Genomic DNA, 26,731 nt, shown 5'->3' with positions numbered 1-26,731 from the left:
TTCTGTCGGCAGCAGATAGTTCTCAAATAATCTCTCAAATCTAAGAAATAAGCTTCTTTTAAATCAACTCTGAAACCAAATTTTCTTCTCGTAGAAACCCAAATTTTATACAAGTGAAATAAAATATTCATTTAAAATTATTTTTGTCCCGTTTCCTCTTAGCTACATTTAGTTAAATATACAGTTGGCTGGTTATCAGTCATGAATCCTCATGTTTGTACTGAAAGCCGGCTTTCACACAGGAAAAAATAACATTGTGGCATCTTAAGCTTATCGACAAAACCTTTTAAAAGCACGATGTGCACACCAGCGTTAACCGTATTAAAAACTACTCAAGCATAAATAAGGAGCCCTCTAACAGCTGTGTGAGAATGTGTGTGGCAGGGCAATGCAGCGGTGGTGGGAGGTGTGTGTGTGCTGTCCACCAAACAGCCAGTAATGACACAAATCAGCTGAATGACTTCTTTGTACCGAAATACAAAAAAAATCCAAACCTCAGTTTAACAGCTAGCATCTTTCATCCATACTTATATGATGGTGATGATGATGATGGTGGTGGTGGTGTGGTCATACAGGATGGATCAAATGTCCAGTAAATGTCCTCAGTAGCTGTTTGGACTTCAGAAAAGTGAGATTACAGCAACGATGTTGAATCCATTTGAATAACAAATGCAGAAAATCCCTGTGCTCACGTAATAAGAATCCTTATACTCATCAATTACATCAAAATGAAAATAACTTAATTAAAACACTTCAAGCAACATGAGTTTGGTTTAAAAAAAAAAGTAAAAGTACCAAAATTGAATAGAAATAATAAGTTTTTTCTTTTTCAGTGAGATTACTGAGAGAAGTGCAAACACATTACAGTACTTACAAAAGTGTAGCAGAGAAAAACGCACGTACAAATACTGCAAAAAACTGCAAATACTAGAAAACTATTTTTCTTTTTTCTCTCTTGAGCCGTTTCTCAGTACAACAGCAATGTGATCAAACTACTGCCTGTTGAATATTACTTGGAGTTTTTTTTTTTTTTAAACAAAGGGGTCTTTTTAAGAATCATGCTGCTGCTGATCTCTTACTGGACTTTTGTGTCGACAGTGTGTGTGTGTCCAGAATAAGCAACACACATTATCACTGCCGGAAAACATTTTAAGCTGATTTTAACTGATACATACACACATGCTTACAATCCCCAAGCCGACCATCAGAGATGTGCAACTGTTTGACCCAGCCTGCTGTCAGAGCGGAGGCCATCATCAGGTGAAGGTTAGGGGGGGGGAGGAGCCCGAAAACAGGTCAGAGGTCACAGGGCCGACCCATGGACATCTCATACCTGCGCAGGTGGTTGACCAGAGACTGCACGTAGGTGAAGACGCATTTGGAGTCTGGTTTGTTACCCATGATCATCATGTCTTCCACCTCCAGCAAAGGCATGCAGTTGGCGTGGGTCCTGAGGAACAGGCGTACAGGACAGCGTGTATGAGAAAGCAGAACAGACAGAAGACCAGCTGGGAAGGAGAAATCATCATGTTCACTACAAGTTTCTTTTTCTTTTTCAAATAGATGATTCTTTATCTATGAATATAGTATAAATGGCCATGGAGGAGGTCTTTAACAGTAGAAACTTTGCTGCTCTTCACATTTTCCAAAGCTGTTTAGTGTGCTAGAGTCTTTGGCACATTTGCTCTAAACCATTATGGACCCTTTAAAAGCTCTGTATAAATAAACTTGGGTAATGTTGGGCATTTCAATAAACAGTTTTAAGAACTGAGACCTCCAGTGTGAGCTATGCAGAGTGTAACCACAAGGTGGCAACATCTCCTCACACTCTAACCCCTGAGAAATCCCACAAAGAGAAAAAGCACCTAAAAACAGCAGATGGGCCGATGAGATAACAAACGTCAACAACGTAACATTTTTTCAGTAATTTCAGGAACTGTGGACATAAATCAGTCTGCACTTTATTTCTATTAGAGTATCTTTACAAGGCTTGACAAGCCAAGTGCATAAACACCTGTAACCTTACACTTGATAAAAACTTGGTGCACAAAGCAGGCTTCATCCTTCTCTGTTTTTTTTCCTTAACTCTGTTTGAAACGTTGTGATCCGGCAGTTCCTTTTAAAGCACTGATCTGCAGATGGTCCTGGCCCTCTGCCTGAGCCATAGTCTCAGAATACAGATACACACATGCTATCACACACACACCATGTTTGGTACTTTGGAGCTTCAGATTAACATGAAGCATCAAATATCCAAAAGAAGCCAATAAAGGAGTTTTTCTGTGTTTTACATTTTAAGTCTGTCGGGAACCACACCTCTCTCACCATAGGCTCAGTTTTAGCTGGGGTGCAACTTTAGGAGGAATTTTTGGTTTTAACCAGGCCCTTCGTCACCAGACCCCTGTAGAACTCCTGCAGGTACGTGTACACACACTTCCAATCTGGCTCACGCATCTTCACCATGTCGTCCACATCCAGCAGCTGGGGACAGTCCACTAGTTTCCTGCACCCACGGCCAGCGGGGGAAGGGGGTAGAGGAAGGGAATAGGGAGAGGAAGGAAAGGACCCAAAAAGACAGAAACAACGTGGATAGAACAGGAAACACAAAAGGCAAAGGACAGATAAAAAGACACAGAAGGAACGGGACGGAGAGAGTAGACAAAGAGATGGAGAGTGTGGGAAAATGAGGAAGTGGGAGTGGGAAAAAAAACAGAAAGCAGTGAGCAGCCAGTGAAAAACAAAAACAGAAGGAGTGAGAAAGAACACAAAGAAAAAACAATCACATTACATTCTGTGTTCACAAATATATCCATGAGCTGACATGCTTCATGAACATCTCAGTACATACATACAGTGCGTGACAAAAACACGTACGCACACACACAAAGGCAAAACAAAATGTCAAATGAGCGCCAGGCGATGCTCATTTAGCCTTTTTGTTTGCTGTTGTTTTTTTCTGTGCACTGAGACGAGGATGTTTTTGTTGTTGTTGTTGTTGTTTTTTTTGTTAACCATAATCAATGTGAAATACGAGACACGATGAAAAAAACAACGTGGATTCTGCAAAAAACACACAAAAAAACCCCCCAAAGTTACAACGACAGAGTGACTAACAAAAACAACCACACTGGTGCACAGTATAGTGTGTGTTTGAGTGCGTATCAAGAATCCAGATAGTAAACATAAACTATTGGCGGGGATTTGGAGTGCCCGGGGAGGTGAGTGATAGTGCAACACAAAGGTGAGAAGATCTGGGGGAGTGGGTGGGGCTGTGGCTGAGTGACAGCACAGTGCTGAGTACGATTCGCTACTTGAGATATCTCAGCGTTACATTATCCTGGTGAGCACGTGAAGATGCACACACAGCTGGGTGGGGGTACCAAAAGTGAAGACTGGTGGCATAAAAGAGGAATTTGAAAAAGAAAAGAACAAGGAGAGGAAAGAGTTTTAGACTAAAATAGAGGGACATGACTCAAGGCACAGAGGCGAGCTTAGAAGTTTTTTTTTTTTTAACCTGTTTGCTGTTTGGAGTGGGATTGCCTGTGGGGATCTGGTTTGGAGGAGATTGGGATGTCAGAGCGGTTACTCATAGGAGAGGGAAGAGTGGAGGTTTAGAGGCAGCGGTATTAGAGTAGTAATGGGCTCAGTCGTGAGTGGGGTTTTGATAAACCTGGGAGAAAGGGGGAAAGCAGGACATCGGTCGAGAAGTTTTCCCATACCACTGGTCTGCAAATGCCGGCATACAGCGACACAGAATAAAGGGGAGCGGGGCAGCGAATCAAACTGGCTCATCACTTCTACACCTATAGGCCTAACACAGTAGTTCTTCCATTGGTTTCCTACAGTCACTGCAAATGTTAGGAAGAACCTGTCTTCAGCATGTACTCACTCTGCAGCGCTAAAGGCCACCTCAAAGTTTTGCCTGCGGTTGCTCGGGCTCAGGGAGTTGTAGTCAAAGGCTTCGGGGAAGAAATTGTGCACCAGGGCACAGAACGCCATGCCGTTACTCCAGCTGGATGAAAAATTCTGAATATCCACATGCTGACGAAGAAAAAGAAACAAAAGAGATACGCAGACGGGGATGGATAAGCAGTGGAAACTTTCCCAAAGTATCATCTCAGCTCAGGTTCAAGATTAAAAATGAGCACTTAGCGTGGAGGATCGCTGGCTCACCTCATACGAGCGGGTCTTGGCACGACACCAGTCGAGGAGCATCTGCTTGATGGAGTTTGCATTGGGTACGCCAAAGCTGGTGGAGCGCTGGACTTTGTTTACCTTGGCCACCGCCTGATTTCCAGGGCTAAAAGAAAAGTCAGTTTTGTGTTAATATTTACATGCCTCCATCTGCTCCTTTTCTTTCTTTGGTAGCACTACCTTTCTGTTTATTCTTACCCGCCTCCCTCCTTCTCCAGCTTCTCTATCATGGCTTTGCGGGCCTGCATGGCCGATGTCTTCGGCAGCGTCTGAGCCCTCATCAGCTCCTTGCGCCTCTCCGCCTGCCTTCGCTCGATGGCGGCCAACCCGCCGCTGCCGCTTCGCGACGACGCGTCGTCCTCGCGGTCGAACACACTGAGCCCAGGAGGTTAATTTGAGAGAGTGCACAGATGTTTAAATCTGCTGTAGTTAACAGTACAAATGCCTCGTGACCAACCTTCCTATTTTTTTGCTCGTGTTAGTGGAGGTGGAAGAGGTGAAGCTGAATGATTTTGACTGGACTGTCCCTCCTAGAACAACAATCACACGGACACATTAATGAGAAGATTAAGAAAAAAAATGCAATGCACTCGAGTGAATGTGTTTTTGTAAATCCAGCAAGCAAAACTCACTGTCTGTTTTCTGCACATAACTGGACTCGACAATAGTACTGCGTGTTGATTTGCTCCCATCATCTGAAAACACACAAAAACTTTTTAAAATTGACCATTCTTTATAAAATTCTTCCCATCTCTGTCTTTATAATCAATTTTTTTTGATGCAACACAATTTTACTCTTTTTACTTTCAAGCTAATGTCTTTGTTTTGAATGTTTATAGATTGGTTTTATTGTTTTGGTTTTACTTCAGTTAAATGCTGGTTCAAGAAAGATTAGAGACTACCAGACTGAGCAAAGCGGTTCGTTTTGGTGATTTGGCCAACGGCTGACCCATCTGCCGACTTCTCCACCTTGCTCGTGACCACCTCTCCCGCTCCGACCCCGGCACGACCTTTCTGCACCCGGTCTTCTCTCTGCTGCCGGAGCTCCTGCAGGCGGGTTTCGCGTTCCTTTTCTCTCTGGTCTGGAGGAGAGGAGACGGGAATGGTAGAGAGATGATGTCAGTGGAAAAAGAGGAGGAGGAGAAGGAGGACAAGAGGTCCTAAATAAGCTGACAGGACCTCATCTGACTGCCACAAAGTTGGATTAAGTGAGGCCTTCCAGATTTGAGGCAATATGTTTGAGAATTCTTTCCACGGGACTGTGAGGGTTTCTGAGCACACAAACACCCACAGGTGGGAGTCTTAACAGGCAAGCCAAAGCTGTCAAATAAGATGTTCTGCGCAAACACCACAGACCACAGAGAGCAAATACACACTGCGATGTTGAAAACGCTGGTACCTGCACTGATGGCTGTAGTTTTTCTCAGAAAACACGCATGCATTTACACATACTGCACAGTATTAATGATTTACTAACTTAAATTGTGTCTAATATCTAGATCACCGAGGCCCTCTTGGACCCTTTGCATGCTCATTTCCACCGAATCCACTGACGCATCCACTCTAAATCTGAGCTCACCATTAGCAGGTGCCTAATGAAACCACGTGGTGAGTGCCCGCAGAAAAACAGATCTTAACTGTTGTAGGGTGAGTGTTTAACACATTAAAAAACCCAAAAACAAAACACAGGATGCATGCAAGATACCAAAAAATTTCATAATATCCTCCATCACAAACCACATCTAAGATTGTTGTGGTCTCACAATGACAGGGTGTGTGCACACAAAAAGGCAAACACAGGCAAGTATAAATTGTTATTGCACACTGCACACCACCTGTCCTACCCATTTCTTCTTGAGTACATCCCAGCATGGCCTCTGAGGGCAGAATTAAAGGCAATTACGTGTCAAGATAAGGTATAAACAATAACAAAAAAGTAGATGAAAATTAGAAATCATCAGGCCTGACTGCTTTTAAATATCTAAAAAGAAAGCCTTCATGCAGTTTGGAGTAACAGTAAGATGCATGATGTTACCTCTCTTTCTTTTACGGAGGTCTCTCATGGCTGCTCGGATCATCTTCCTCTCCTCAAAGTCTTTTGACTCATCGAGCTGTGAAAGAGGGGATGGAAACATGAGGGGTCGTTCTATGCAAATTTGCCCAATTGGTACTTTCTATGCTACAAATCTGCACACACACAATGCAGAGCTGTGACAAGGTTTAGTGTCAATGCACAAACTTTCCACACGCCTGAATCAAAACACACTTTTATCGAAATAATAACTTAAATCATTGAGAATTATGGCTCCGGCGTGACGTACCATTTTGTCGAGGAGCTCTTCATCCTCGATCGCAGCCAGCTTTTCAGCTGTTAGTTTCCCGGAGAATTCAGCAGGTTTGGTCTGAGCGCCAGAGCCATTGGGAATGAGTGGGACGTGACGCTGGACAGACGAGACAGCTGAAAACACTGGCTCAGAAGCAACGACGGGCCCCGTCTCCATCTGCGCGCAAAACGAACACAGTAACACAACACAGAGCGTGAACAGGAGCACATTTATTATCATAGACTGCAAAGAAAACCGTGACCTTAGTTGGAAATCAGTGAGCTACTGGGAGGACACTTCTTAAACCAGAGCCAGAACCAAAATGAAGGAGGGTAAAAAAGAAAACTTATTTGAAAGTGGCTGACATTTAAGATGTAATCAGAACAAGCCGAGGGCTGCTCTAACACATCGCAGGGACAGTACGTCTGACACTTCCTGTCCAGTAATAACTTCCTTGTCTCTAGGCCAGCTCCAGCGGGATGATCTGCGAGGGAGTGACAATAAGCACACGAGGCTAAAAGAAACCCTGCCAAGTTACTGTTCACTAGTTTATGGAGTGCTGCTGACACATGGATTTTTCTTAATCATACAACACTGCTGCCAACCCGAGTTTATGTGACAGATGCAATGCTTTACTCTCACTGTAAAATAGGGACAACGCATTACTATATAAAAAAGTCCAGAGGAAAAATATCTCCTAAGGGCTGAGGAGCAGAGCTGAGGAACGTGGGAATGTGTTGCATTATTGAGAGTTACCATGAATCCTATAGCAAATTCCTTTTACATGTTCATATGGTGCCGAATGCCTGTGGCAGACTATATGTTCTAGCTGTGGCCTCAATGCTTTTGCTGTAAACGACTCTGGGTCCAGATATAGCTCAGGCAGCTGGTCCCATCTGTATCCACAGCCGCCGAGTCCTGCCCACTGAAGTCCCCCAGCCAAACCAGGTCTCAGCAGGGAGGGACAATGCCCAGCTCAGCCACAGAACTGGGTGATCAAAGGTGGTCCCTGGTTTTCAACTCTTTTCTGGACACAGAGTTCTGACCCATGGGACAGGCTGGACTGAGAGGCCCGCGACCGATGAAGAATGTTCTGGGAGGCAATGCAGCCAGACAAGGTCTCTGAGTCAGGCCACAGGGGGAATGCACACGGGGTGAGAAGCTCCCCGATAACCTTTGTGGTCGAGTCATGTATAACTAAGCCTAAGTGTACCTATAAACATCCAAGTCATTGTGGAATTTTAAAAAAGCCTGTTTTGATAGGTTTTTTTTTCTGTGATGGGAGACTGCTTTGACCAGTTCCAGGTGAAAAAGTATAAATAGAAAAAATGGCAAAATAAGCTGAAACTGGGCAAAGACATACAGAAACACGATCAGATAAGATCACCCCTCATTATCACATCGGTCTGCTGAAAGGATTACCACTTAATGGAAACCAGTCACCTTGACTTAAAGTAGTTGACTGGCGGTCCCAGCTGCCTCCACAAGATTAGACTCTTCATGGTTCAATAACTGAATCTCATGCTGCAAATTTACAATATCCCTGGAAAGGTTACAAGTGCACACACAGAGGGTATGTTACACAGTTGCAAAAGCAAACAAGCCTCAAGATGAGGACCACATCTAATCAGAGCCTTTCAGTCTTTTCTAACCTGACGTCTTGCTACTAGGCTCCTTTCTGAAAAACACTGTGCCACACGAGTTAAAAACGCCTTCAGTGGCTTTGCGGGACCTGCTTTCCTTCCTTGCATTTTCTTTCTAACTCGTGATTCCAACTTTATAAATGAAAAGGAACAATAAGCAGAAGAAAGACTTCAAACGTTCAATTCTATCTTCACGTGCCTGCCAAAGTGAGCACGGCACACAATCTGCAGATGGCAAACTAAAAGGCTGCTGCTAAATGTAATCATCCTTCCCTCCGCCGGGAAGTGCATCCACTCAACAGAACACTTGCAGGCATCCATGAATGCGAGCCGGGACACAATTAGAGACGCATGGTGTTACAGCACAGGAATACCTCTGTGACAGACTGCGGTGGAGTCCTTCACATAAACACAATCTGTCAGAATCTGTGGCAGCTGAGACGGTCAGCTGAGACGGTCAAGCTTACTGAGAGATTTGAAAGAGGTGACCAGAGTATGTGGTTTGAACACGGGATCGCTGGTGAGGCACATAAAATTAATGGTCTGCGGATCCGCAGGTATTGGCAACACTGGCACAAAAAGACAGTCCCATTCTTCAAGTGGCTTATCTGAATTAAAGGGATCATGATCAGAATCATTAACAGAGCAGTACCATGCTGTTGCAGAGAGAAATGTTTGCCATCAGAGAGGGAGCAGAGAGGGAGCGGCACGTAGCAAAGGTTGGTGGGTGAGGGGCCGGTGAAGGTGCATTTGTCCTGGGAGACAGAGAGACTGAGTGCTGGATGGGCGTTAGAGGCTCCTGGGGTACACTTAACTGACTATGCAGGAGACGGTGTGCTTGGGTTTCCTGAGGTGCACTGGAAAGAGAGTGTTGGGGAGTGCAGCTGGAAGCATCCTGGAGTTTTTCAGACCCAGTCTCTTGCATGCAGGATGGAGCACCACCGGATGAAGTTTTGCTTTTATTAGAAATTAAACTGGAGCAGTCTTTGCTGTAAAGTTCATGCAGTGATGGATCAGGTAGCCCCATCACCTGACACAGGGCCTCAACTTGCCTCATCAGCCTTTCCTGCTGAATCCTCAGTCTCAGGTTCTCCTCCTGCAACCTGGACATTGTCTCAGCCAGAGGAGCCACCTCAGCCGCAGCCTCATCCAGCCGGGCATCCACTCGCTTCCCAAAGGCTTGCAGGTCACTGTGGATCTCCCCCACGGCACAGCGCAATGTTGCCTCAAATTTCTTCACACCAAATTGCTCCTCTTCATCCTCAGCTTCATCCTGAGCAAGCAGGTCCCCAATTACTTCTTCGAGGCCAGACTCAGCACAAGCACTGTCTGGGCTTCCCAAAGCCTTAGGAGACTGAGAGGCTGGGAGGAAGTCCAGGTTCACTCCAGGCATGGCCAGACAAACTTTAACTCACACTGGCCAATGTCCTCTTTGCTGAAATACCCACAAGTTTTCAAAAAGTTTATCCTGAGGTGTCAGATCAGGGCTGTGTCCTATGCCTCAGTGAGAATAGAAGTGTCCTCTCAGAAAACAATGCATGACCTTTATACCCCCAGCAAATCCCCCTGCAACCAATGAGTATGCAGGGAATCCTGTTTCCCAGGCAGCCCACACCTACTCATTTCTAGGTGCCCTGGGCGTGTATATTTATCTCCTGCCCCGCTGTTATTCCACTGAGCTGGTTAGATCTGGGGCACTGGGGGAGGTGGAATTGTAGTGACCACAAGTCAGGAAACTCACACCTCCCAGTTCAACTTTCCTTTTATCTAAAGCACGTCCTTCACACCTCCACTGGCAGGCAGCAGGCATTTAGATGTGGCTCTAGGCCTGGGCTGAGGTGAAAAAGTTGCACACTGGTTGTACACCTCCTTTACTAAAGGCTTTCTAACAAAATACAACCTGATTCATCAGCTCAGCCATTTTGCATGATTACCATTCAAGATATAGCTCCAGATTTGGGAAGAGGGCAAAGAATTTAGGTCCATGAGAAAACCAGACATGCTGTGGATATGAAGTAAAGCCCTGTTTTCAGAGCTCTGGGCAAGGATGTTAGGAAGGACAGCAATTCAAAAATTTCGTTCAAGGGTAAAGTCAAATCAGCCAGTGCTGATGTCAAGTACTTCTGTGTTAAATTAAAACTTCTTAAGATGAAGTTACTCAAAGGCGTTTTGCTGCACCACAGTACAGAAATCAAATAGTACTGTGCATACTGCATCTATGAACACAGTGTGAACAGAAGCATTTCATGATAAATATGTGATCATTGATGACAAACATAAAGACGTAAAGTAAAGTGCATCAATCTAGGATTAAAATGAGGACTGGAACTGGGGAGAAATTTGACAAAGTGCAACAGTCGCTGGAATTTAAAGATAAGCAAATGAGAATGACGTGGGCTCGAAGAGTGAATACAAATGCTTAGCGGCAGCAGGAACAATAGCCCAACCCATGGAGGACATCGCTCTACTCTATTAATTAAGTACATCCCCAGCCTTTACCCTCCGGTCTGTGAACCAAGCTTAAATCTGTGACACACATGAACCGGTTGTGTACCCAGCATGCGTCATGGATCGACAGCATGCTAACAATAGAGTTTTCATCCCTCTGTGTGACAGCGAGACAATCTGCCACTGACTTTGAGCCTAGACGTCCACGTTCATGCGGCAGCACCACCAGCGTGACCGAGAGCTTTGAAATAATCTCTGCGACTTTTGGAAAGGCCAACTGTCCTGTCATCGCCATGGTTATAAAGCTAAGGCATCATTTGTACTTGTGTTCAAGGCCAGCGATCAGCATGGACAGACAGCGGACAAAACAGGCAGGAGCAGCTGCAATCACTTAGAGCAGAAGCCAACATTAATTAGCCACCACCTAAAATGAACTCTCATTGTAATGAAACACTGCGAGCACTTAGCCGAAATAAAAAACTACAAGTCACTCAGTATTTGGACTTTTTCATTGTTATTTGATCTTAACCGGTCTCTCAAATGGCTCCTGATTTAAAAGTGATCGTCTAGAAAAGAAAAGCCGATGCTATCAGCATCTTTTATTGGGATAGAAATAAATTGCAAGTGCTCAGGTTAGACCACCAAAGTGAAGGCCAGACCACCCAAACAGATCACAGTTTCATCTCAAAACCACTCTGGTCAATTAACATCACTAAACAGGAAGAGTTTATTCAAACGCATGCCATCCTGTGCACTCTCTTATAGTCACTAATGTGAAAAGGGTATGTGGGTAAGCTTCTTTAAGGTCAATCCTCCTGACATGTCACCTTCTCTCTCTCTTACACACACACACACACACACACACACACACACACACACACACACACACACACACACACACACACACACACACACACACACACACACACACACACAAGCTAAACCAGAGAAAGTCAGGCAACAGGTGGTCTCTGCATCTGCCTGAACCAACCCACCAACCTCTGAGCTCAGCTTAACCAACGGTGTCTGTTGTTTTTCTCAGTCTCATTAGCGTGGTGACTAAGGCTTAGTCTTCGATGGTGAGCAGAAGCTGTTGAAATATCAGCAGCAGCCTTTAATGCAGCTCTGCACTTTCTCACTGAAGGTGTTTACGTTAAACTTATACAACTACGACGCAGCTGTCTGGATGTTGTAAACCACTGCCTGCTGCTGCCAGCATGCAGTCATACCTGTGCTGTGTCGCTGGAGCCCATTGCTGATCCACCAACCTCAACAGTTACAGATAGCACAGTTGTTGTCTGGTAACTGTTTAGAAGTAATCCTATGCACAGCTGCACTTAAAGACATTACCTGCATGCTAGGATAAACCTCACATCTTGCAGAAGATTTATCTTCTTCATGCAAAAATCTGTCTTTTATAAGAAAGCTGTTATGCTAAAGGAGGGTCCACAGGCACAGCCTTGTGGACCCTCTTCCCAGCCCTAATTAACCTACTCTCAAATCTCATAATCAGATTACCACTGCGCTCAACACACGGGGGGAGGGGGGACACAAAGCCATTAAAGAGTAAACAGAACAGTGTTTGTTGTGCCTTTCCTCTCTCAATCACCCACTCTCCATTAACTAGGATGCTTCCTTTCATGGTAGAGTGAAGGATTTAAGAAATGGGGCAAATGGGAGTTTATCTGTTCTCCCAGACCTCAGAGGTTATAGTTTGGTCATTTCTGACTGCTGTAACTTTCCAATCCTATGGAAAGACCAATCCACCCAATCAGTGCAGTGTGTGCACATGCAGCACTGTGCAAATGATCCACACCTCATTTCTTTATGTTTTGCTAGGAAAATGGGTGCAGTGCAGCTTTGGCACACACTAGATTGATCAGCTGACGGGGCAGACGTATCTCTCAGGTCCCGTGTCAGGTTTTTCCTGGATTCTTTCCAATTTTGTAAGGGAATGACTTTCAGATAGTGCTGTAGTGGGGGTTTAGGTCCAAGACTTCCAGTTTTCTCCTCCACTTGTTCAGTTTTCTCAGTTTTTTTAAGAGATAAGATAAGAGAGACACTGTACACCAGGATGAGATAGTCCAAGTTTTCAGCTAATAGCACTTTTGGAGTCATGCTGATAAAAAAAATATATAATTTGATATCCGTCAAACTGTGTTATCTTTGGCATTTTTCATAAAGAAATGTTCTAATGCTAAATGCTAAGTTGTCTAGATACAACACAGGTTGATCCCTTGAGTTATATGTTGTTTCATGCTTGAACGACTCATAGGTCACCGTTAACTGGCTTAAAAAGCAAAAAAAATGTTCATTTGAATGTTTACAAGGCCTTATAATTAGTGAAAAAGTAGCCAATGTCCAGGGAAAACTTTAAAAAATCTCTAGAAAGCCTGAAGAAATAGGTTTTCTAAAAATTACAAAAAGGAAATGAGGGATAGTTCAAGACTTTTGCACAGCACTGAAGGTGTATTTAGGAAACATTTCCTGGATAATTTTCAGCGTGCATGACCTACAGAGAAAAACGGGAATACCCAGAACACCTCCCTCCCTCCCTCTTTCTCTCTCTCTCTCCTTCTCTCTTTCATATACCCTACAAGGGCAGATGTGACTGGCTCTGTGTTTGATAAACACTGTTCTTCCCTCCTCTCCCTCCTTTTCTTACACATGGTGTCCTTCACTCCCCTGGCTCTCTAGCTTTTCAGACCTTATAGGTGATTGTTGTGACAGAAACGCAGCAGAAACCGTGCAATTTAACTGGGTCCGCTGGAAATAAAACAGAAGATGAAAAAAAGCTCAAACTATAAATTAATAGCAGATCTTATCAAGCCTGTTACACGAGCTTGATAAGATCTGTCAGGTTTATGTGTAGCCACAATTTTGTGACCATTTGTCAAAACCATTTTGTAAGGCAGTTTGTACCTTGATGGAGGGTCCAGAGGAGAAGCTGGAGGAAGAGATCTTAAATGGTGTGGCTCTTAGGCCGAGGGTCAACTCTGAAACAGAGAAACAAAGATTTGAGAAATGTAAGACCTTAAGCTGGTGTGAAAACAAACACACACCACTACAGTGTCATACACAGCACACAAGTCTAATGACTGAAGATAGCACCACCTTTAACATAAGCACTTTCTTCACTGGCCTGGTGTGCACATTTCTATGTGACCCGCTTCCACCCACATCCAGACACGCACACATGAAAGCTATATCATAAAATACAGGACTGATGCAAACCAGCAAAGCTCGGTCTACATTTAAGAGAGTTTGCAGTGCTTTTGCAGGAAACTGGAGACACATTAACAGGCTGCTGTTACTCAGAGCAGGACAGGCAGGATTCCAAAAAAGGAGCCTAAAAACATTAAAGCGAACATGACATGAAAAAGAGCCGTGCGAGGCTCGTGACAGAGCGCAGCGCGGCTCTCGGAGTACGAGGGAGCTGTAAGTGGTGAGCGGGCTGGAATCGCACGTGTTCAGACTGAGTTTAAAATAAACTGTTTGGGTTTTAGATGCCGGTCGCTGAGAAGAGCTGAAGCTTTAGACATCTTTGTTTGGACAGACTGTAACAGCAGCCGTAGCGCTCGCGCTTCTGTAAAGCGCTGAGTTGATGCCAGACATGTTTTTCTATCATGCAGATAATTCGTCTCTGTTACATCACGACATACTGTCCTGAGTGTACTATCAAGATGTTGAGCCACATTCAAAGTGAATGTGTTCCCTCTCTGATGGCATTTTTCTCTCATTTTAAAATTCACACTCAAACCACTGACTGTAAAAAGTAAGTGTGTTGCAGACAATAACTACAGAATATGACACACAAAGGCCTGTACTGTGTGGGCGGGCAGGCTAATTCATTTGCACTGTAACAATATTCCCATTGAGTTTCGTCTGAGACAACCAGTTGCTGTTTCTCTTGTCCAAGTTTGTTCTCTTCTGTTGACCCCACAGCTCCGTACTCCCGACATGCCCACGCTCTAACAAATACCATTCAGTGCGACCGTGCCGTTTATACACTCAGCTCTAACATCTATCCCCACTCATCCATGTGCTTCTTCAGATGCACAAAACCCCCCTTGACATTATCCCACTTGTGACATTATTCCTTCAATCTGATTACTCCTTGTAGCGGCTGATATTAATGCTGACATTTGGAAGAAAAGACATATAGTCCATTAGAAATAACGTGGGCTGCAGCTTGGCAACCTTAATGAGTCCAAACAAAAACACTAGTGTGTGGTAGCTCAGAGTAAAATCTCTACACTACACTATGTCAACCATCGCTGCTCCTGGTGACCATTTAAGGACGTAGTGAGCTCCGGGTTGATGCTCCTACCTTGCCTTTGCCCCACCAGGGCATTGGGAGTGATGCGTGGGGTCATGTGGGTGATGGGTATAATGTTGCCTCTACTGGTGGTTGATGAGGAGGAAGTGGTGGTGCGTCCATCCTTGATCTCAATGGTGAGGAAGGTCTTCATGTCTGGGTCTGCCTCTCCCTGGGTGACCTTTTCTCCAGCTGCTATCCCTGGGGTCCCGTCTTCCTTTGACTTATCGGAGGCGTGCGCATCTTTTTGAGCTGGATGTCCCATCCCACCCATGGAGCTCTGCGATTGGTCAGCTGAAGACAGAGACTTGTTAGCCACGCCTCTTGGCTGAGGCACGACCTGACTCACGGATGCAGATGCAGAGCCCACACGTGACCGTGCTGGCCTGTCTTCAGATGTGCTGAGGGATGCTGCTGAGTGTGTAAACAGCTCGGTAGCTCTGGAGACATTTGCATGGCCAGTGCTGCTGGAGAAGGAACCATTCCTCAAAGGAGTTTTCTTTAAAGATGAGACATTTGAACTCTGTTCAAGTTCTGCAAACTTGCGCATTCGATCACGAACAGAGGTGGTGCGACTTAACTGCTCTGATATAACAGCTTTCTTCTCGGGTGCTGTGAAGACAGAATGAAAGAGGGGAGTTTAAATCAAAGAAAGAGACAGCTCAGTACAGGAGAGATAAGTAACTCCACTGCCCAGGCTGAATTTAGCACCGTTACAACTTATTGCTCTTGTAATCCCCCTCCTTCACCTCAAAAGCTTTCTACAAATCCTATTCCTCTTTTCTTTCCTCATTTTTAGCCTTTGTTCCAGCCCCATGTTTTACTTGACTTAACTTGTGCTTCACCCTCTCATTGTTCCTATATTTTTGGACTTTTCAGGGAATGTTTCTCTCACTTAGAGGTGATATGTACAACGCTCATGGTTTGGGATATCTAAGGATTAGAGTAGATGATATTTACTGGGGTCATACTTACAAAGATGAAACAAGATGTGACACTTAAGAGGAAAAGAAAATTATAGCACAGCTTGCAGGACATGACATGACATGAGATCTAGGAGAGAGCGCTGAAGATATGGTGCATTAACAAAATGCTCCCTTCCCAGCCGTCCATTCCTTTATGGTCAACCTAACAGCCCCTACATAATTCTCAGAACTGATCTAGCAATAAATTCAATGAGAATTTCTCCAGAGATATTCAAGAAAATGTAAAGATGAATGTTTAAAGGTTTTCCTTGATAAGTATCTTAAAAAGATGATCTAGCTTGATATTGACAGGCTTTCTACTTATACATCAGAGCAGGGCTCTTACCAGAATCCCTCGTTTTGCCATAAGAGCGGGACAGGTCACTGCCCACAGTTATCTAAACACGGGAAAAAACAAAAACACGACAGAACAATTAGTACAGGAAGAAGAGGAGAGCAGAGGTCAACGGGCAGAGCGAAAAATACACATTCATGAGGACTACATGGGCGGCTCCGGGGACTCCTGACCTACACAGTCCTAAATACAGAATCGACTGGTGGTGTTTTCATTATGTAACATTGTACTCGGCATGAAGATGTGAGCATCTGTTCTTTTTTTGGCACTGTGGCCACGACGGATCCCAGAGTGTTTACATTACTGCGAGGAGCCTGAGGATCAGCTTGTATAGCACGGGGAACAATAAAAAAAAGTTTGGGGCCAGTCTTGAGTAAACACATTAAGCGAAGCGACACGATGGCGTCATGGTCACCGTAGCCCCCCTCCCGCTCCATGTGAAGATCTTGCTTTTAACAGTTTAACAGAGTCAGTGCAGAAAAACAGAGAGAGAGGGAATGTTTGGCCTTTAACGCTGTGTACTCCTCTCTGACACCAGGTGAGGCCGAAGCGCCGCTGAGGTGAAACAGAGACAAGTCAGGTGCACAGTTTGTTTGTGTAACCAAGTAACAAAAGTCAAACAACATCCAGCGGGAGTTCGAAGTGGAGTGTTTATGGATGCCGATGTGACCTGGGTGTCACTGAACAATGAAGTGTCGGCTTTCGTGTCAAGAATAATGACGTGGAAGGAAAGAAAAAAGGAGCGCTCGGACGGTTTGTGCGCTTCAGTTTGGCTACGCAGCTCAGCACCCCACTCTAGTGGCGCAGTCACGATATACGGTGTGTGTCGCTCAGTGTTCAGCGGGCTCAAAGAGACAGACAGCTGACAAATGCACCACAAAGCATTCATGTAAGACTCCAGGACAGCCTGAGTACAAGACAGAGTAGCTTAAAAAGGTGCAAAAACATGGATTACTTAATTTAAGTTGTTAATTCATGAATATGACTGAATCCTGAAGCACACACACACACACACACTCCACCTTTTGCCTCTGGATGTCAGTTTTCCCGCTGAGCAGGCCATTTACGGGATCTCTCCGAGATAAAACCGCCCCATCAGGCTCCTCCTGGTTAGACTCAGCTTGGGTGCCGGCTGAACCTCGGCTTCTGCTGTCAGTTTCTGAATCTGTGCTGCAAGTCGATTCACTCCCGGCTACCTCCGCCTCCTCCGATGGCGCCCGCTCCTCTGAGGACATGCTCGCACTCTGATCAGATGTGCCAGAGACCGTCCGCTTCCTTGACAACAGGCCGATGCTGTCTGAAGTCTCGGAGCCCAGACGGGGTCTGACGCATGAATCCGAGACATCTGAGCCCACTCTCTGTCTGGCACAGGACTGGGAGTTGATGCTTCTGTCTGATGCCCCGGAGTTCAGCCGACCACGCTGGGAGGAACTCTGGCTCTTGTCTGAGGCTCCAGAGTCCAGCCGGGCTCTGTAAGCTGAGCCCAGACCTTTCTCTGAGGCCACAGAATCCAGATTGGGCTTGGAAAGCATCGAGGCTGCGCTAAGATCGGAGGAGTCTGACCTCTGACAGTGAGACATAACCAGGTCGGCCTCCTTGGTCACAGCTTCTCGCTGAGGCTGGATCAACAGAGGTCCATCATCCTTTACCAGGTGATCCAGAACCAACACCATCCCTGAGTTGGAACCTGCTATAAAAAACACAAATGAAATATATGAAGTAACTTTCTGTACCATTCAAGTTTTCTCTTCTGTAAAAACACATTTTCATGTTACCTAGATTCTTCTTGTATTACTAGTACACTAGAGGGCAATGGAAGAAGTAGATGGGTATGTTGGAGACTTAAATGAAATCTTTCCACAACACTGGGGCCCCAGAAAGGCCAGGCTAGAAAATACACTCAGGATCACAGGGCAGGCATGTGGAGACATGAAGGGATGTAGACATTTCCTCCAGACTGGCCTCAAGTTCCTGAGTGAGATTTGCAACTGGGCCGGTGAATGTGCGTCAAGTAGGAAGAAGGCTTTCCACGAGTGTGGAAAGCGATCATGTGGCACAGTTATATCTGGGACACGATTAAAAAAAAGGAGTCAGGGAGAGAGTGGGTTAAAAAGAGAGACGAACAGGAAACCACACTCCAAACATCACAGCCCTGCCCGCATCCTCCCCCCTGCGACAAGTATCTACCTCCAACACCCCACCATGCTGCTATATGAATATCTGAGGTTATGCACACACACCGCAGATAAGAAAAACAGAGAAAACCAAGATGTGTATCCACTTCCTACAGCACATGTACAAAGAAAGACCTAAAAACACTTCTGACTGACCTTAGTTTGCACCAGCTTGGCAACCAAATGGAGTTCACCAAGTATGCATGTCTGTCATTTACTAACCAAATCAAAGAGGGACTCCAGTCTGACCGGAGGCAGCCGACAGTCTCTTTCAACTTTCGAGCAGATGTAATCACGGCTGAGCATTCACAGCTTCACCAAGCATAGCTGACCTTTATCGGCTCATTACTGCTTTGTAGATTCTGCACAATAAGTTTATTAATAATAGTTTATCGCTTTTAAAGCAATTTCCCAAAATAATCCTGTGAATTGTTTCAGATATGAGAGAAGCTAAAAATGGCAGCAAGCTGTTGATTAAACAGACCGAATGCTTATGTAATACAGCCTGAATAGAAAACGTGATCGGGACACACAATTAGGACAATAATGGTCCGCTACACAGTAGTGTCTATAGCTCGCAATGCACTCAACCAAAGCTCAATTACTGGTCTTTAATAAGTGTAATAACCGAGGTGAGAGCCAGCACACGTGCGCGCGCACACACACACAGCTGCTCTCCAGCAAACTCACGTTATTGTTCACGTCGTTGCCGTTGGGAAGCTGTCGTATCTATTGTGTGGCCATTTCTGGGAAAATCCCCACTGCTACTGCATAATGAGAGGCTTGCATTTTTTTTATATATATTTCAAAATAGCAACAAAACGCTACAGCCTTCTGCCAGTATATATACGGAGCACAAACAAAGGACAACCAAGAGCTTTCTTTATACTGCTTTGACAGTGAAGCAATGACCCCAGAGGAAGCCTGCCCAGTATTTGTGCTGGCTGTGAAGGGGTCAACACGAGTTCGTTTCAGCTGCTCATGAGCAGTTCCATGGTTTAATCAAACCTTAAATTTGTTGTAACAGGCTGGGCACAGGCTTCTGTAGCAAGGTGATGAAGGCAACAGTTAGCCCTGTTAGCCACAAAGTATTTTAAAAGAAGTTGTTATATTAGATGTAAACACAATATTAACCCCATTGTAGATTTGGAGCCATGCCAGCAGCTCTGGACTTTCATTATTAGTATTTTTTATTCAATTTGACAACTCATACAATACACAGTAATACAATATGATTTGATATTTTACTCAAATCTACAAGTTTAACCTCACCGTGGTGAAAAAAAAAGGAAAAAGAAAAGAAACAGTCTGGATTACTAGAGTCTGAATGATTCATCCTCAGGAACAATGAATGTCTGTCCGTGCATGTAGTTGCTGTTGAAACTTTTCAGTGGCAACCAAATGGAAGAGCAACACTGACAGAGAGGTTAAAAAAAAACAAAAACGTACGTAATCTTTCAATGATCCGACCTGTGGTGGGATTAAGCAACTTGTTTTTAGAGCTAGTACACGCTTGTGCTACGGTACTGCGGGGTCTGTGTTATTAGGTGGTTGCTAGGAACCGTGATTAGGTCATATCACGCATCATTAAAGCTTTGTGGATATAAATTAGATGTTATTGTTGCAAAATGAGATGATGCTTTCATAATTTGTTACTTTTTTTTTTCTTTTCTTTTTTTCTTTTTTGTTGCGTTGGCAGGTGGTTGCCAGGCAACATAATAAGATCTAATATAGGGGGCCTAAGATATACCTGTGTGCCAATTTTGGTTGCTCAGCTTGTGATTGTGTAAAGAGATTTCATGTGTTATAGCAATATTTGCACTGGTGCTGTGACACTATGGTTAATCAGCGATTTGTTGGTTTAGACCAAAGACTATAGCGAATGACAGGGGACTTGTACTTATACTAATAGCTAGACAAATCACCTGGCCACTTGTGCCTTTAAGCATGTCCATTCTTTCTAATGATCAGCAGCGAGGAATTCACTTGTTTGCAAACAAAATCCGTGAAACTGTGTGTGTACTGTATACAGACCACAAAATCCTGAGGAGTTAGTGGTCTCAGCTGTTAGCTTCACGTACTATTGAATAGCAAATGACGCTCTTTTTGCAAATTATGACCCAAATAGAGTCAAAAGGATAATATTTTTGTGCAAAACCTTTAGATTAATAAGTTACTGTATGGGGATCACTTTCTCAGTCTGAACTACCCCTATCCCACATCACCTCCAAAACGATCAGCTCAAAGCTTTAAAATTGCATAAGATACGTTCAAAGGAACTCGCTCTCCCCTGAGAACTTAAAGCATTGAGAAACTCTTGAAATCATAACCTTACCGGTATAGTGACACATGGTCACTGACGTAAGCATGTAAATATAAGCTTCTTCTTTGTATGTGAAACGCGGAATTATGCGTTTATGCTCAGGGCTTAAGACGACCACACCTTCAGGAACCACATGCCCACCCTGCCTACACTGTATTACACCAACCACAAATGTCCCATGTCTTTGTTGATCCATTTTAAAAAAGCTCCCTTTCCTCTTTACATTTCTATGGTGGTCTTTTTTTTTTTATTGACCCTAGCTTCACCCTGGCTTAAATTGTAAGGCACAGCTAAATGCAGAACAGTGGGGAGTTTCACGGCCACGTAAAGGAGGCTTCAGTTCTGTTCTGGTATCAGCTTTATTTAGCAGAGGTGTGGTTGCTGGGTTTCCCTCTGTTGCTTCCCAGAACCCCATCACCAACCCCTCATCCATGTGAAGGACACCAAGAGCCAAGCCCATGGCTGACCAGGCCACACAGAATGACATTATGACTATGAGCCTTGGGCCAACCTCCAGTTAGCCAAATGTGTGCTGAAATCAGCTAAGCATGGCCAAAGTTAAATTTGGTTAAACATCCACTTTATACAAAGTGGATGTTATACGTGGTCATTGGGATAAAAAAAAAAAAAAAAGTAAAAATGACAAAAAACACAAACAGGCTTGCAACAAGACTTCAATCACTTTTACACGTTTTACAAGCTGCTCGTGTTAGCTCTGCAAGTGTTGCTGCAAATGTAGCACACTTGTTTCCTCTTAAAGGCATGAACTGACATTACTTTATTGATGGCTGGACTGACAGAGTGGCTAATGAAATTACTTTACACTTAAAAAAAGAAAAAGTAAAGGACGTGTAGCCAAAGAGATTTAGTCGTGGCTGTGAGTTACCCCAAACACTTAATAAAGTTAGATGAAGGAGCATAAAAAGGCTGAACTAACATGACCTCCCGACGACCACCTCATGAGGAGAATGGCTCCTTTGGCCAACTATTTTAACAGGCGCTCCAGAGGAAAAGGCATCAAGAGAGGCGTATGCATTTACACATACGTGTAACAGAGGTGACCAGTGTTGGTTTTGTGTTGATATTGCCTGACTAAACTTGACCTTTAGGGCATGTTTACAGTATATACAAACTTCTATATGGCAGTGATCCCTAAGTGTGACAGAAGTAATATCCTGCAAGCGTGAGGTTGTGCAGCTTCTCTTTTTTTCTTATGAAAAACAAACCATAAAACGGTGAAAATTTCCCTCTCTTTTGAAGAGTACTCGCATTCATTCTCACCTATTCTCTGTTGCTCTCTGTTTTGTTGTGTCTGCTGGCTGCTTAACTCCCAGATCTGAGATCGGATACGCTCACTGCGGCTCTCCTTCTCAGTCTCCTGTGAAAAAAAGAAGAAGAAAAGAATAACATGTGCTTAGTGATCTTCAATTCAGCTGCAAAAAGCAAAGCTGCACTCAACTGAGCTGAAATTCTCAAAAGGCTCAATGCGTTCAGCCATTGCTCCGAGCAGCAGGCAGCCACTCCTCCGATCAAAACCAGAATGAAAGATCAGTTACTGTCGTAGGTCTGAGGTTAGCTGGTGATCACAACTGTCTTTTGTTTGAGGTCGAGGTCAAATGCTCGAGGCGTTGAGCATGGATGAGCAACACGGCTTGGCCAGCTGGAAAAGTAAGGATGTTTACTTTAGATTGTGTATGGCTGAGAAAGAGAGAGAGGCGCCCTGAGTGGCTAAAAAGCAAACATGTGCATTCACCACCTGGTTTACTGCTATATTAGGCCCATGATTTGACCATCTTTAGATTACCTCAGCACTTTAACCAATGCAGGAGGTCACGGGGAGGAGGCGGCAGCATTTTGGATTGAAGAAAAGAAACAGGAGAGAGAGAACAGAGAGGGAAAGATGTGGATGCCGACACTACTGTTGGGCCTCTGGTGCTTGACCTTGAGCTACTCCACGGGAAAATCAGCTGCACAAATAGGGCTTCTCTGAGCACACACACACACACACACACACACACACACACACACACACACACACACACACACACACACACACACACACACACACACAGTCTTCAAATCACCAACAAACATACTCTTAACTCAAACTTCTGGAGACTTAAACTTTTCTACTAAAGGGCAAAATTGTCTTGTGTGGAGCTTCAGGTGTTGCTCGTCACTCAGCAGCTCATTTGAAATGATGAATGACATCACGGCGCAAAAATCACTTTAAAAGAGGCATCTGGGTTAAGAATAGCACAACAAATGCTGGGGTGGATCCTGAAAAAACATACAATACATGAAAATATAATACTTAAACCAGATTTACAGCCTACTATTACTGCCAAATGCTCCTTAAACACATTCACTATCTCTCAGGCATGGAAAGAAAGTGCACACACCCAACCGCACAATCAGTTCCCCATGTGTAAATTATGTTATTCAAGACAAAAGGCTGGCCTGGTTGTTAACAGCAGAAGCAGAGTGAAAATCCTACAAATCACACCTTTGGTGTTTTAAATGGAATTTAATCAGTGCAATGTGTGATCCGTGCAGACAGAGGACCAACCACAAAGCCTGCTCCAAGTCAAACACAAGCAAGAGGCAAGAAAGAAACCCGACAGCTTTATGCTCTCTTGACTGTGACCTTCCCCTCCTTGAGCAGATCACAGGAGATAGTGGCTTGAAAGCAGAGGAGAAAATGTGATGAGACGCAGGCAAAAGGTGAATGTGGAAAATGCACAGCTCGGGTTGGGACACATGATTACATTTTGTTGCTAAAATAAGCCAAAAGGGGAGTTGAACTCCTAAATGTGATATTATAACAGTATAAATCTACGTAGCAGGTGCCCTGATGTCACTTTTTCCAGGTTTCCATATGGAGCTAAAAGCAGAGCACAGACTCAGGGGCTCGAGAAAAAGGTTTTCTGAGCTTTTCTAGACAACAATAAATGTCACCTATACACTGCGGCAAGCCACAGAAACATAGCAGAATGCTCCTATAATGAGTCATTAAAGCGTCTGATGGTTTTGCAGGGCACAAACAGTCTCCTGTAATGAAGGCACTATGGTGCACTGAGGCGAGAGGATGCTCGCATCCTGAGCGCAGTCACCCAATCAAAGAGTCGCAGGGGGAGATAATTGTGTTCGAGCAACAAACACAATTAAAGAGAACAAGCCTTCCCTCACGTGCTCACCCCCCTCACCCTCTGCTGCTCCTACCGGGCCTCAGACAGACAGCCGTCATTTAAAACTCCCACTAAACCACAGGGAACATATTTCTCACAGACAGCGAGGCTGAGTGAAAAAAAAGGGGAAGATAAAGTGGAAATAGAGATCGAGACCAGAGTACAGGACCTGCTGCCAGCCGCCATGCTATCATTAGCGGCTTCGCTCTGGCCCTGATGGCTGGGACCTGACAGAGGGGAACCAACACCGACACCCTGTCGCTCCAGCCAATTGTCCCATACGGCCTCAAGCGCCTGTTTGTGTCAGACTATAATTGCAAAATCTCAACCTCGTAAACAGAAAAACAACTGTCCTCTCCCGTGACCGCAGCGAGGCGTGGGCCATCTGGACTCCTCTGAACCCTCAACTCCACAAAAAACAACAATGAGAGCTCAGAATGAGACACAAGCACCTCTTTTACCAACCAGCTCACACAAGTGAGCTCAACTGTGGATTAACACGCCGGGTTTTAATCCATAGTTGGATTAAATGACGGGGTTTAACTTCCAGTTTTCCGTGGAAGTTAAATCCATCACTCCACTGGTGAGGTCAGACTCATTTGAGGGTCTTCCATGCCGCTACGTGGAAGAAGAAGAAGAAAAGAAGAAGGAACCTGGCGGCTCACTTTCCATTACGGCAGCCTGAGGAACCACACGCTCGGCTAACCTCCAACAAATGAAATACAATATCTGGAATGAAGCAGGAATCATCTCTGCATCACATATACACTCAGTCTGGAGTGAGGAAACCCGCAGAAGTCGTCAGACCAGAGTCTCATTCCCATTTTTACTTACTGCAGATCAGCACATGCCAGTCTAAGCTTTCCTTCTGGTCTTTTTTAGACTTTTCCTCCTACAGGACGCTTTCACAATTTACCTCTAAGAAGTCTGCTAAACCCTCTCTATTGCACATACTGGGGCTTGTTTTTGACAACTAAGGTTCCTTATTGTAGCAATTTTATGATTAAACAACAAACCAACAAGCAGCCTGTCTGAACTGAACACGCCTAGATAGTAAGCGAACCTGCAAACTTTCAAAGTTTAGTTTAATAAATCCATTTTAAAATCCAGCATTAAATATTACAGTTTCTGTTAAACTTGTTAAACAACACTTTGACTATTTGAATGGATCTTCATGCAAAACGTGAAAACTTTCAGCTGTAGTTAGTCTACCTGTTGGCTAAAATGCGCACCGAGCGATCTAAGTGAGCAATAAACCATTAAGTACACATACCTGAAATGTAAACACAGAGGCAGGCACATCCCATTCTCCGCTCAGAAAGAAATGAGCACAGACTGACGAGGAAAGATATTTACATGCCTTTTCAGGACAAGGAAAAAAAACAAAAAAAAACAAAGGTTAAGAAAATGAGAGGCGTGTTTAGCCTGCGATAAAATCAGAGTGACATTTACCTTCTCTTCACGCGACTGACTGCCTCTCTCTCTCCCTCTCTATCAGCAGCAACCCTCTTGGAGTCAGGACGTCCGCTATTCTGACGCTCTGCTCCCGCAGCCACATCATACACACCCACGCACAAACATTTACACCACCACAAACACCACACACATACACATATAATACCAAGAAGCCACTCCCTTGACTTCCCCTCCCTCCCATTCTGTCTCCAGAGGGATCTGACCCCCACCACACTCAGACTCACGGACACTTTTACAGGTTAATGGGTTGCCTGGTTGACACATTAACTTCTGACACACTCTGCTCTCGTTTTGACTTCTTTTTTGGGGAGTTGTGCTCTTCAAAAAAACAAAAAACACAATTTAAATATTTTGTGCCTTTATGTGTTGCAATAATCAAAAGGACCCTTTCTGTGTGCTGACATTTTTTTCTGCTACATACATATAATTAAAGTTTCCACGTGGTTACTAGAAAATGGGCAAAAGGAAACTTTAAGTGTACCTCAGCTACCCGCGCATGTGAGCATTAGAAACATTAAATTCTAAATGCGATCGGAATCTAGCATAAATACAGACAAACAGCCGTATTAACCTACTAATTAAACACCTTCGTTCATCATTTTGTATACAGGCAACTTCTTGAGTCCAGGCTCACATACACATACTGCATGCCGCTTGTGCCTGCGTGCTGCTTTTCAGGCCTATCTAAGACCATCTTCAACGGAACAATTGTAAGAGGCTCAAAGAGATCCGACGCTGTGATGTGACTGGAAGGAGCCCTGCTGCTGCTGCTGCTGTTGCTGGCTGCTGTTTTTTTTGGCCCACATTCCCATTTCAGTACAGACTTTTAAGACTGCCGGGGCACAGCTGGTGGGCCGTCTGTCTGTCCATCCTTCCGAATTCAACCCCCGACCTCCGCATTTTCCCACTCCCCCTCCTCGTCCATCCTCACAATTTCACCAACGTACTGTTCAGCTGTCTTGAAGGAAGTGAGGTAAAATAGGCTTGAGTGATAGGGCATCCTGTTACGCCAACATGCCATCATCACTTCCTAGCTGAGGAGAACACACACACACACAGGAATGCAAGCAAAGCACAGGCTCCAGCAGACAATGGGACTGATACTAAAAGCCTTTCATTTCTCCCCCTTTGCATCTCTGTGGTGGGAAAAACAAGTGCTTTTAAATGAAACACCAGAACTCTGATAAGGTGAGTGACTGTATTTTTCCCCTCTTTAAAAGCACAGATATGGGAGGTGGTCTCATCACTCAGGGACTTAGTCTTAAGAGCAGTGGCTGCATACAAAATGAATTTTCCCTATAGAAATCCTATCCACTGGAAAGA

At 44.4% G+C, this 26,731-nt stretch overlaps 1 protein-coding gene across 12 annotated transcripts in view; it reads right to left on the bottom strand.

Moving 5' to 3' along the window:
• Window positions 1-1,012: 1,012 nt before the first annotated feature.
• The window catches only part of smtnb (smoothelin b), a 54,013-nt gene continuing 28,294 nt past the window's right edge, over window positions 1,013-26,731 (bottom strand). The window contains exons 1-17 of one of the 12 annotated variants that reach the window (XM_026186825.1): window positions 25,385-25,548; window positions 25,206-25,292; window positions 22,026-22,122; window positions 17,270-17,937; window positions 16,239-16,290; window positions 14,940-15,539; window positions 13,532-13,605; window positions 6,516-6,695; window positions 6,230-6,305; window positions 6,030-6,071; window positions 5,097-5,276; window positions 4,827-4,889; window positions 4,652-4,724; window positions 4,393-4,569; window positions 4,174-4,300; window positions 3,890-4,041; window positions 1,013-1,450 (exon numbers count right to left, since the gene is read on the bottom strand). In XM_026186825.1, the coding sequence (XP_026042610.1) occupies window positions 1,297-1,450; window positions 3,890-4,041; window positions 4,174-4,300; window positions 4,393-4,569; window positions 4,652-4,724; window positions 4,827-4,889; window positions 5,097-5,276; window positions 6,030-6,071; window positions 6,230-6,305; window positions 6,516-6,695; window positions 13,532-13,605; window positions 14,940-15,539; window positions 16,239-16,290; window positions 17,270-17,920 (2,601 nt within the window). In that variant the 5' untranslated portion in view covers window positions 17,921-17,937; window positions 22,026-22,122; window positions 25,206-25,292; window positions 25,385-25,548 and the 3' untranslated portion in view covers window positions 1,013-1,296. The other 11 variants (XM_026186826.1, XM_026186817.1, XM_026186821.1 and 8 more) reach the window with 11 other exon arrangements.

This window comes from Astatotilapia calliptera, chromosome 12, assembly GCF_900246225.1.
Source record: "Astatotilapia calliptera chromosome 12, fAstCal1.2, whole genome shotgun sequence".
Taxonomy (NCBI): domain Eukaryota; kingdom Metazoa; phylum Chordata; class Actinopteri; order Cichliformes; family Cichlidae; genus Astatotilapia; species Astatotilapia calliptera.
The sequence above is the reverse complement of the archived record's forward strand: the minus strand, read 5'-3'. Positions and strand labels throughout refer to the sequence as shown.